General features: G+C 31.8%; 2 protein-coding genes across 2 annotated transcripts; both read right to left on the bottom strand.

Moving 5' to 3' along the window:
* Positions 1–6,879: 6,879 nt before the first annotated feature.
* LOC132755007 (heavy metal-binding protein HIP-like) lies at positions 6,880–8,600 on the bottom strand. Its single transcript, XM_060745788.1, has 2 exons — positions 8,214–8,600; positions 6,880–7,398 (listed from the first exon to the last, which is right to left on the bottom strand). The coding sequence occupies exons 1-2, from the start codon at positions 8,548–8,550 to the stop codon at positions 6,959–6,961; spliced, it is 777 nt and encodes a 258-aa protein (XP_060601771.1). The 5' UTR covers positions 8,551–8,600; the 3' UTR covers positions 6,880–6,958.
* Positions 8,601–10,020: 1,420 nt separating this feature from the next.
* On the bottom strand, positions 10,021–11,297 carry LOC132755006 (heavy metal-binding protein HIP-like; the record flags this gene model as incomplete). Its single annotated transcript, XM_060745787.1, is given in 2 exon segments — positions 10,021–10,267; positions 11,026–11,297. Coding segments are annotated over 2 exon segments (470 nt in total), but the record flags the coding sequence as incomplete, so codon positions are not given.
* Positions 11,298–11,639: the final 342 nt, after the last annotated feature.

Below are 11,639 nucleotides of genomic sequence, written 5' to 3'. Positions count from 1 at the left end.
TAGAAATTGTTAGCAAGTTTAAATATCTAAGTGTTACATATACGACAGGAGGTGTTTTTAATGAAATGGACAAAATGTTAGCAGGCCAAGCTTTGAAAGCAACTTTTCAACTTGATAAATATTTGTATAAGTTTACACCAATCACACCTAAACATATGTTAAATTTGTATGATAAATTAGTCACGCCTGTAATGAATTATTGTTCTGAAGTATGGGGATTTCACAAAGCTACTCATATCGAAAGAGCGCATCTTAGTTTTTGCAAAAGATTATTAGGTGTTAAAATAAGTTGTCGAAATGCATTTGTTTATGGTGAAACCGGAAAGGTCTCTTATATTACTCATAGATATTTACATATAATACGGTACTGGTTAAAGTTATGTCAAAGTGATGATGTTAAATATGCAAAGAAAATGTACAATGTTTTAAAAAGTGATCTTGAATCACATCCTAATCATATAAGTTGGGTATACAATGTAAAAAGGTTATTATCTAGATTAAGATTTTATGATGTTTGGTTAAACCAAGGAGTTTGTGATGTCAATATATTTTTGAATATTTCAAAGACACGATTGTACGATATATACCAACAGGACTGGAATGCAAGTTTACATGAATCATCAAGAGCATTATTTTACAGAACAATTTCTAGTTTTAATTTTCAGAATTACTTAAATGTTTTAACTGTAGAAAAACATAGAAAGTCAATGTCTAGATTGAGAATGTCATCCCATAGGTTAGAAATTGAAACAGGTAGATGGAGAAAACCTATAAGTACACCAATTGAACAAAGAAAATGTAAATTTTGCAATGTACTAGAGGATGAATTTCATTTCATTATTGAGTGTACACTTTACGCTGATCTCAGGCGTCAGTATATAAATAGAAATTACTGGGTTCATCCAAATTATATTAAATTTATAGAGTTGATTAATACCACAAATGTAGTCGACATAAAGAAGTTAGCAGCTTATATTTACTATGCATTTGAAAAAAGAACATTGCTGCTATCAACAATTTAGTTATATGTTTAAATGTTAAAAAAAATGCACACATGTGGTTATAATATTATACTAAGTATGTTTACATGTTTTCTATAAATAGATGCTTTGTCTCTCCCTACATGTATGTTAGTATAGAAATGAAATCTGTCATTGATATATGATTACCTACATGTATATCCAGTACAATATTGTTAACGCCTATATAATTACATTTTGTTTTCAACATTGAATGTTATATTGCTGCATGTACATGGGCCATAAATGGCTTACTACTTAATAAAAGACATATATATTTTATTTATAAGAAAGAATACTTATTTGAGGATTGTTACAAAAAATAACAATTGTTGACAGATGTGTAATTATTCAAAAAGCGACCAGGAATTGGAAAAATATGAAAATTTAAGTTATTTATCAATTTCAGCTTTGCTTTTCTCTAAACAGCCCTGACAATGTCAGAATTGTCAACAATAATAAAATTGAGGTACCACAAGGGGAAAATCTTATAAAAAGTAGTCTCATCATTGAAAAGTGTGAAATTATATTTTGATAATTTTCACTGTGAAAATTTTCACAGGACTTGTTGATTTTACCCCAAGCCTGTTTTCGTCCAAGAAATAAAACATTCTCGAGGGCAGATTTTTAAAGTAACTATTTACAGAACACGTCACTAACTAATTTGATATATTCTTTTTATTAACAGAGAAACATAAAATGCTGAGTTGCTATAAAAAATCTTCTTACAGAATAAATAACTAGTCATTAATCAACTGTTTATCATGCACGAAACAAATACATGAAACTAGCACATTTCGGAGGCATTGTCACGACATATTTAGATAATTTACAGTTCAATGATATAAAAAGTAATTTAGATTTATATTAGCTCAGTCATATTACGTAAAATGTGTGTGCTAAATTAAGAGATATAAGACATTAAACCATATATACTTTCAGATGATATCGTCTATCCATCTATCTGAGGGTGACATTTCCGATGATCAAAGTGGTTTTAATTATTCAACTTTTGTACATATATACATGGTATTCCATTGAAAAAAGACATGTAAAGTCGCAACCCTTTATGAATAACACATCTTTGTGATGATGATAGAAGTTTGAAATGCTGGAATGCAATAATTATAAGAACAAAAATTCTTTCTTTTACGTATTTATCTATGTTCCGTTCTTACAATTTCTCTCATCTTGAATAATATGTATATACTGCTACAAATATTTTTGTAGTAAGTTTTGGAATTGTTATAGCTAACTATGCTTCTACTCATTATGTAGCTTGGTCGACCTAACCAGGAGTAAATTATCCCACAATACTAAGTTGTTCTAGATACACTTGTCAAGATATATACTAGACATATCTACAATGTGATTTAGGTGGATAATTGTTCTAACAATTCATTGATATGAAATTTGCATTGCATTGATAGTTTATAACAGAACATAATGTTCTAAATGACTTTATAAACTTCATGATGTCTGTTTCAAAATGCTACTATGACATCTGTCTACCTTTAAATGACTTTAAAAACAGAGAAGTTTATTTGCTCTGATTACTTCATAGAATTCACACTAAAGAGCACTTAAATTCTATGTATTAATATTACCATTCTAGATGAGCAATATTCGAACCTTTATAATTTTGTAAAACTGATCGTATAAAAAATAAAATTCATAGCTAGTGCAGATACGTTAGTTTTCAAGACAAAAAAATTAAACGGATTTGTTTGTTTGTTTGTCAGATTTTAAGTCACATCGAAACTGTAAATAAAAGTCATACAACGACTTTACAGATTTACTGGAAGATTATTTTCGTGATAATAAAAAATGAAGTATATACTATAATGATGCACCTGTTACATAATCACTACATCATCTTGATGATTTATCTTTAACATTACTGGTGTAACATTATCACAGATATACCTCATACGATTATATTTTTAATTTTAAAGTTCCAAAATGAAAATGAGTGAACAAATATGAGCCGCGTCACGACAAAACCAACATAATGGGTTTGCGACCAGCATGGATCCAGACCAGCCTGCGCATCCGCGCAGTCTGATCAGGATCCATGCTGTTCGCTATCAGTTTCACTACTTGTAATAGAGTTGGTAAGCGAACAGCATGGATCCTGATCAGACTGCGCGGATGCGCAGGCTGGTCTGGATCCATGTTGGTCGTAAACCCATTATGTTGGTTTTGTCGTGACGCGGCTCATATTAGTTGAGACTCGATTATGTCTGTAGAGCATGTCCAGTCCATATGACGTCTGCGGAAAGTGTAAGAAACGGATATGTACTCGTGCAATTTATCATATTATATACTACGATTAAAGTATAAGTTCAGGAAATGTTACACCTTTATCTTTGGACATATTTCACAACTATCTACGTGTAAAAAGATTACAAAGAAACTAGACAGTAATATACATGTACATTTATTTTTCAATTGATTCGAATTAGCTATTTGAATCTTAAAACAACAATCTGTTGTGCTTTATTTCTTATTTCCTAATGAATGACTCATTATTCTTTCATTAAAACATACTTTTTGTGGTGTTTTCTATATTTTAATACCTTTATTGTTGGCTTTTGATAACAAACTAACAAACTATCAAAAGGGAATAACAACATATGTCTTATTTTTGCTTGCTGATTTTTTATCAATATCATTACTATAGCTTATTATCATCATTACTATTACCCATTATCATCATTGTTATTTCTCATTATTATCATTATTATTGCTCAATATCATCATTATTTTTGCTCACTATCATATATTTTGCTGTATTATTATTACAAATTTGCTCATTATCGTCATTGTTTGTTTGTTTGTTTTGGGTTTTACGTCACATCGACACAGTATAGGTCATATTGCGACGTTCCAGCTTTACTGGTGGAGGAAGACCTCAGGTGCCCTTCCGTGCATTATTTCAGGCACGAACGGGCACCTGAGTAGAACCACTGACGTTCCGTAAGCTAGCTGGATAGCTTCCTCACATGAAAGAATCCAAAGTCCCTGTCGGGATTCGAACCAACAGCGGTGAGGGGCAAGTGGTTTGAAGTCAACGACCTTAACCACTCGGCCACGGACGTCCCTATCGTCATTGTTATTGCTAATTAATATCATATCAGTCATAAAGGATAACCAATATTTCTAAATGATTGAATTAGTTTTTGTCCGTATGTATCAATTGATGACTGCATTCCCATTTATCATAAAACTTGCAGAAACGCATTCGGAACTGCCTCGGCTATTATCTATAATAACCTCGGAAACAATACGGATTGAAAGTAGTTCTACCACGTGCAACGTGGTTTCAGATGTAAACATAAACAGAGATAATTTAAAACGAATGTATATATTTACCATGTAATGTCTGTTCCGGTACTCTTTTGCTTGAAAATATGTCTGACAACAATTTTTAATTTAGATATGCCCACTGATGTTCAATTTTAAACAAATCCGACTAAATGTCAACAGGTTTGATTTTTGTACTGTCGGTTTCTACAACCATATTAATAAATATATAGCTAATGTATCGTTTGCTTTTGTACCTATGAATTTACTTATTTTAGGTGGACTTTTACTAGATATATTAGAAATAAACTTGTCAACAACTCTCAGCATTAAATTACTATTTGTTTACATGTTTAGTTTCTTAGCGTAGGTTAAACCGAAATACCGCATCCGTTCTGTGCATACTATTGTGTTCGAGGTCCTTATCCGAAGACTGACGGAAAGGGCCGAGTAGTTGCGATTGGCAGAAACGGCATGTATTTTACATAGCTAATGTTCCATGGGAAGAGACGCTATCAGATGCGGTAAATCACCGAATATAAAATGTCATGGTTACAAGTTTTACAAAAAAAATAATTTTAACAATTAATCATCAACGAGTTTACTCTCTTATTTAAATTTCAACGATGAATTGTTAATCTATATGATTCTAAATGAATTGAGGGACTTTACACTTTGACAACCCTTGTATCTTCATTGTAATAAACAATTCTTTCGTGAAGTACTTAATTCCTCGGGAATGAACGCGTGATTTACCTTTCACTTATTATCTACAGCAAGGGAATAAAATAACGATCAACAATCACACGTCTTATATATGAGCATAAACAGAAAGTTAGGCGGTATTTTATTGCTAATGAGCCACGCTTTTGTATTATTGACATAAATCACATAATCTACATAATTAGTATACATACAGTCGAAGAGTATTGTCATTAACATGTGAGTATTCGTTCATCAATATTATATTATTATTGTTACATTAAAGTAATACATTAACGTAATATTACCTTTATGATTGAATAAAATTTGTTGTTATAAAATGTAATACCTCTCCTTGAATTCCTAAAAATTTGTGTTAAACTAAACATAATTCCCACACATTGACAATCAGAAGAAAAAATATATAGTTGCTAGCAAGATTACATCCAGGAAGGCCTAAAATGATAGACATAACTATCGTATTTTGATATATGATTTCTAAACGATCAAATAATTTTGTCTTCTGCTCCATTAACTTTGTCATTTTGTCTTTTATTAATTTAAACCTTGGCATTATACGTGTAATTATTGTATAAATAAACGTTTAAAAATATATAAGGGGAAGAACATGGAAATTTTAGTAACGCTAGTAACAGATCGCTGCAATTCATGAATACAGAAAAAATAAATATATCTTACTGAGAGCATGTATGTATAACGCTATATCCTGTACAACAATTGCAACAAAGCGTGTAAATCAAGTACAAGTATTTTTTCTAGAACAAAGAACATATTGTGGAAATTCATTTATCGACATATTAATAACAAATTACCTGAGGATTATGACCAAATATATAAACGTTATTCGCTTGCTATCATTAATATGTATACATTCAAATGGCTTTGTGACCTATTTCATCAAATGACTCTACTCGTCAGAAATTGGCGTTATTTCTAGTCCAAAGTCTTATCAAATAAAGCTTTAACAGGGCCAGTAGTTCGCCTCTATTTGCGTACTATATGTGTTACCTTGTAAAAACTTAAGACTACTGTACTGTTTTCAAATGAATATTAGAATATTATAATGTGTTGTTTATCTTGCAGTGTTTTAAACAAAAATAATTGATCATTGAAGTGTACCATTTTATGAAGCTGTGGTGTGAATGTCTTGGCTGATGTACTTCCAAAAATTAATACAGATATAATATTGAAACATGTAGATTCGGGTTTTAACCTTTAGCCGATATGTACCTTTAGCCGATATGTTACTTTGTGATTTAAACAACATTGTACGATATTTAATATATCTAGGATACAACTATCCAGCACTCATCGTACCTCATCTATCCTCAACGATTTTATGTTTTAAATATATGAATCTATTTATCAGGCCAGTAACAATATTAAGTGTATTTACATGTTGTTTACTGTTCAAAAATAATGATGAATATAATGTGTCACGGCAAATTGCATTTGCCTTTTTTAAGACCTTATGAACCTTCTTCACATGCCATGCTGCTTCCAGGTATATATGTATATCAGTAATGTTTCTTTGTTACCAGACAGTAATATAGCGACGGGATATTGAAATCTGGTTCCCTTTAACGAAGATTAAGTTAAACATCGGATTGTTGTGAAACTCTGCATTGAAGTGTACATTATACATACAATACAATAAATAAACACCCAGTCTGTGATGATCTTACAGACGTCTATTGACTTGTTATGTTATTATAGGAAGAAAACTTCTATAACTTGAATTTACATTTCCATATACACGTATTTAGTAAAATGCATCAAACAACTGTGTTTTTAATTCATATGATTGTTACATTTATTGTGCATAATATTGTATCTTGAAGCAAATAGAAATAAAAAACAGATAAAATAAAAAAAAATTCACTGCAATTTCAATAAAATATGTTTGCAATTTAGCCAGAATATGTTGAATGTAGCAAGAATCCGGAAAAGGTAGAATAAAGATCCTGATTTCCAAATATAGCATCATCATTGACCTTGTTCTGCACGGAGACCTGATGACCTTTCTGAAGCTGTACTATAACAAACTGACTCCCCTGGTCGAGTCGTCCGTCTGTGCCTCGGCCATAAGTATCTGCAATATTGACACCGTTAACAACAATCCGACAGAATATCTCGCAACCATTGTAAACAAGAATTGACGTAAAGAAGACGTAGGTCCCAGAAACAGGTGCGGTGAAAATACCACTAAGTGCGTTATATCCATTCCCTATGTTTGTATGAACGCGGTCAAAGGCGATGTTTTGGTAGGCCGGTGCATGTAGTATACTTCTCGACAAACCAGCAGTAAAGGCGACATTCGATGTACTCACTTGCCTTCGTGACCGACTCACTAAAATACAAAATAAATAAAGTTGTCTATCATGGCCAATGTGAGGCACACAAGCTTAATGCCAAATTAATCTTTCGTAGAAAGTAGAAATAATCTGTGTAAATAAGAAAATCAAATTATTTTTTTAATTTGTCATTATATTTTTTCAATTTTATCTTCTCATGGGACAGTAATCACATATATTCTTTGCAACTAATTGGTAACGTTCATTTTTTACAAATTAGGCAATATTTATATTTTAATGTTTATCATTTATAATAATTACAGAGGCACTTTGTTAAATTATTTTTAGCCAAATGAACTTCTGACTATTCTCATAATGTTTTTGTACAAGTATTTGTACATGCATAGGTGACAGTGTATATTTTGTGAGGTTTCTTTTTGTAAAATAAGAAAGCAAAAAGGAGAATTGAGGAAACTTTCATAAATTGGAGGAACAGGTATGGAAGACAATAAGTGATTAATCTGATAAAAATGATTTTGTTGAGAACGGCAGCAAAATTGCGATGGATGTTTGACTGTGTAATTGACAGTCATTGTTTAATATCAAATGTTTTTTCCGAGGGATCAACTTTTTCCAGATATTTATTTGTAACACTAACAAAACTGGCATACGCTATATGGACGGTATGCATGAAACTATTGTAAGTCACAGCTAAAATGCATTTGAGCATTTCGTATGTTGTTTCTAAGTCGACGCTCTTCAATTCTACGAAGCTATTGCATTATTATAGTTTATGGTGTGCAAAGCAAGAAATTGATGATTTCATTGAACTAGCCAATGATTGTGATTTATATTACATTAACAAGCTTACCTTCGGTGTTGAGTTTTTCTCTACCAGAACATTCATCTGCGGTACATCGAGTGGTGTTTTTAAGCAAAATCGAAATCAGTTCTGACTTTTCTGAAACCTCCTGTTGAAGCATCTCAACCTTTCGTTTATAAACTGATAGTTCCTTCCTCAGATCTAGAATTGTTTGTTCTTGGATTCTGTCTCGAACTTCAAGAGTATTCAGTCGATTATTAAATTGTTGAATCAAATTGTTTAAATTCTGCGAAGAAACTAAAGAATTATCACCTGCCTGGGAAGCTTGCAGAGAGCAAACCATTGTAATCCCAACAAAAACTATACCAGCTAGCTGCAGATGCATTTTTGATTTTGCTTACTAGATTCACTTGGGATGAAGGGTATATAATGCTGAATACTGGACTGAAACAGTCTCTATCATACCTATGATAAGAAGAGGTCAAGCGGTTTAAAATACCATTTGTTTAAACATATCTCTGACATTAGCTGTTTAAACAGAGGTGGACTTGTAAATGTACTGAGATACAACGGTATTGGACATGTGTAAATGTACCTCTGTATGACCTTGATAAAATAAAGAAGCGCCAACAGGACATTCAAATGTTACTAATTATGATTCAATGGTATTAATAGATACTTTATCAGTAAGTCTTTTAAATAGTGGAATCAAATGTGTTAATAAAACGTAACGATATCTGGTGGGGGGAAATTTTGAAAACTATTATGGAACTTCTTAAACTAAACATTATCTACGAGTGGCATATTTTTTTTCAACTGATGTAAAATTAATCAATAATCTTATTAATTTTAAATTTTCCCAATTTTAATAGTTAAAGTTAACGTTGCCATTAAGAAGGTGATAATGTACATCATAACGTTAAGGATCTATTTCAATAAATGTAAACGGCTGATAAAACAATATTTACCAATTAATTTAATTCCTATTTATCTTACTAATTACCTTAGTTCCTTACACTCGTGGTGTTATAAGTATACATTCAGTCTTGTTTATACCCGTTTTTCGTACTTGTACGATGTTAAGATTGAGAAAAAAATCAAACTTGATACATTTTCAATAACAGGTACTGATTTATCATGATGAAAAGATATGTTAAAAGGAATTGAGAATGCTGACGAAAGTAAGATACAATACTAGTAGGTTAAGAAAGAAAAGGGCTATTTAACAGTGCACCATTAGAGACAGCAATATATATTTGGACCAGTACCCAATTGTTTAATACATACATCTTTATACAGTCAAAACTGTTGCCCCGAGGTTTCAGGGATGACATTTGGAACTGTTGTCAGAGGCCAAAGGCCAAAGGCCGAGGGTAAAAGTTCCAAATGTCATCCCTGATACCGAGGGGCAACAGTTTACTGTTCCACAAACATGAAATAACTGTTTTATTTCCTAGTAGTACTTTGCAATAAAACTACAATATATAATACATGTACAACAACATACTAATAACATTTTACAACTGTTTTAATAATTAAAACTGAATCCTTCAGGCATTTGATTTTCCAAAAACCACTACCGTACATTGAGCTGAGCGACGTTCGATAACCGAATAATGGCAGGTTGCGTTAACGAAAATGCCTGATGACAGGGATGTAAAAGTTAAAAATGTTGACCAGTTCTTTTACAGTAATAAATCATATTATTCAATGATATGTTCTGCAAAATAACCATATGTGTAAAACAAGTAAAAGTATTACACCTTCACTAGGCTATCAACCAAATAGATGTTTAACTGTAGAAACTTAGAGGTCAATCCTCTATAGTATAAAATCGTGACTGATAAATGACTGCTTTAAGTTTTGAGCTTTATTATCTTTTTATAGATATAATCTTTGAAACATTATTTGCCGACGATGGGACCAGAGAAGTCTTGCTGTAGGAGAAAACCGGAAAACGTCGTGTACGGTGGAGATTCTCCATGTATTGTATTATCAAGGTTATGTTCAACTATTTGTATAGCAACATCATCACCTTTCTTAAGGTTGACAATCACTGTCTGTGCGCCGTGATCATAATGACCGTCTCCGTGTGTATACACCTGAAAATATATATAGTTACATGTGAGGGATGAGTAACTCGAGTGATTCTTTATTCCAAAATTTGAAGGAGGAAAAATTTAAATATATATTTTATGACACAGAATGGCATTTTTTCCTCTTTTCCATTGTAAACGAGAGTGGTTTTAAGCTAAGATTTGTCAACAATACGTCCTGGTTTATTTCACAACATAAGTGAATGTATATACGCATACAAAACTAACAATGAAACAAAAGTTGCACAATTACTGAACTACTAGAAGGCATATTCTACGAGGCAGTTAAGGATTTTTTTAATAAGGTATTTATTTGTAATTAATACATGTAGATATAATTATGAAAAAAAATATCAATTTTGAGTGCATTCTTGTAGAATTATGCACGATTCCAGCTCAAATCTGCAGGAATGTAATCAGAAAGACCGATAGGCCTGTGGATTAATAACAAAGCTTTTTACCGATAAACCGTGCATTATTATACTATAATGCAAGGGAAAAAAATTCTATTTTAGCATGCTAAACTAATGAAAAAGAAAAATGATGAAAAAAATTGTTGAACTACATTGTGCGTAGATTTAATTTTAGTTACTTCATTTGCTTTATTGATATCAAATGTGACGCCATATGACGTGTAAACATTCGTATTTCATACTGTGTATATACATGTATCGTGTAAAAATGCACTTGATTCTTGATTATACTCTCTGTGTGATAAGGGAATAGTGCAAAACATGAATGAAAAATTTAATCAGGTATCTTACTTGTGCCTTACTAACTCCATTCACAACAACTTCACAAATTTTACGACCAGATATCGTCATAATTGACGTGGTGAACACATAAATTCCCGCCACTGGAGCAGTAAAGACGCCATGATGAGGATTATATCCGTTACCTTCATTGGTCTCTACATGGTCAAAAACGACATTCTGATTTTCGCCCGCATGTTGAATCGAGTGCGTTAGCCCGGCAAAAAATGCAACGGTTATCTCGTTGCTGAACTCTCGCTTCCTTAAAACATTATCTCTGGTTTCTTTAAAAGAAAAACAAATAATGACGTGAGTACAATAGATATAGATTAATACTATTTTCCTTCACAACACAAAAATGTGTATATGATAGTAAAACATAGTAAATAATAAAACAAAATATTGACAAGAAATGTCGAACGACACATATGCCCCCCCCCCTTTCTAGCCCTAGACTCACATCATTGGTTATTTTGTTTTCAATATGTGAAATATAAAGACCCTGACCTTTGAACTAGTGACCCCATTGTGACTAAGAAATTTGTGAAATATGAAGACTTTGTGATAAATAGCTTTCAATGTAATAAGCAGAAACCATATTTATATTTCGGGCCCCTGTGACCTTG

This window comes from Ruditapes philippinarum, unplaced genomic scaffold (assembly GCF_026571515.1).
Source record: "Ruditapes philippinarum isolate M1 unplaced genomic scaffold, ASM2657151v2 ctg2346_1_1_1_1, whole genome shotgun sequence".
Lineage (NCBI taxonomy): Eukaryota > Metazoa > Mollusca > Bivalvia > Venerida > Veneridae > Ruditapes > Ruditapes philippinarum.
The sequence above is the reverse complement of the archived record's forward strand: the minus strand, read 5'-3'. Positions and strand labels throughout refer to the sequence as shown.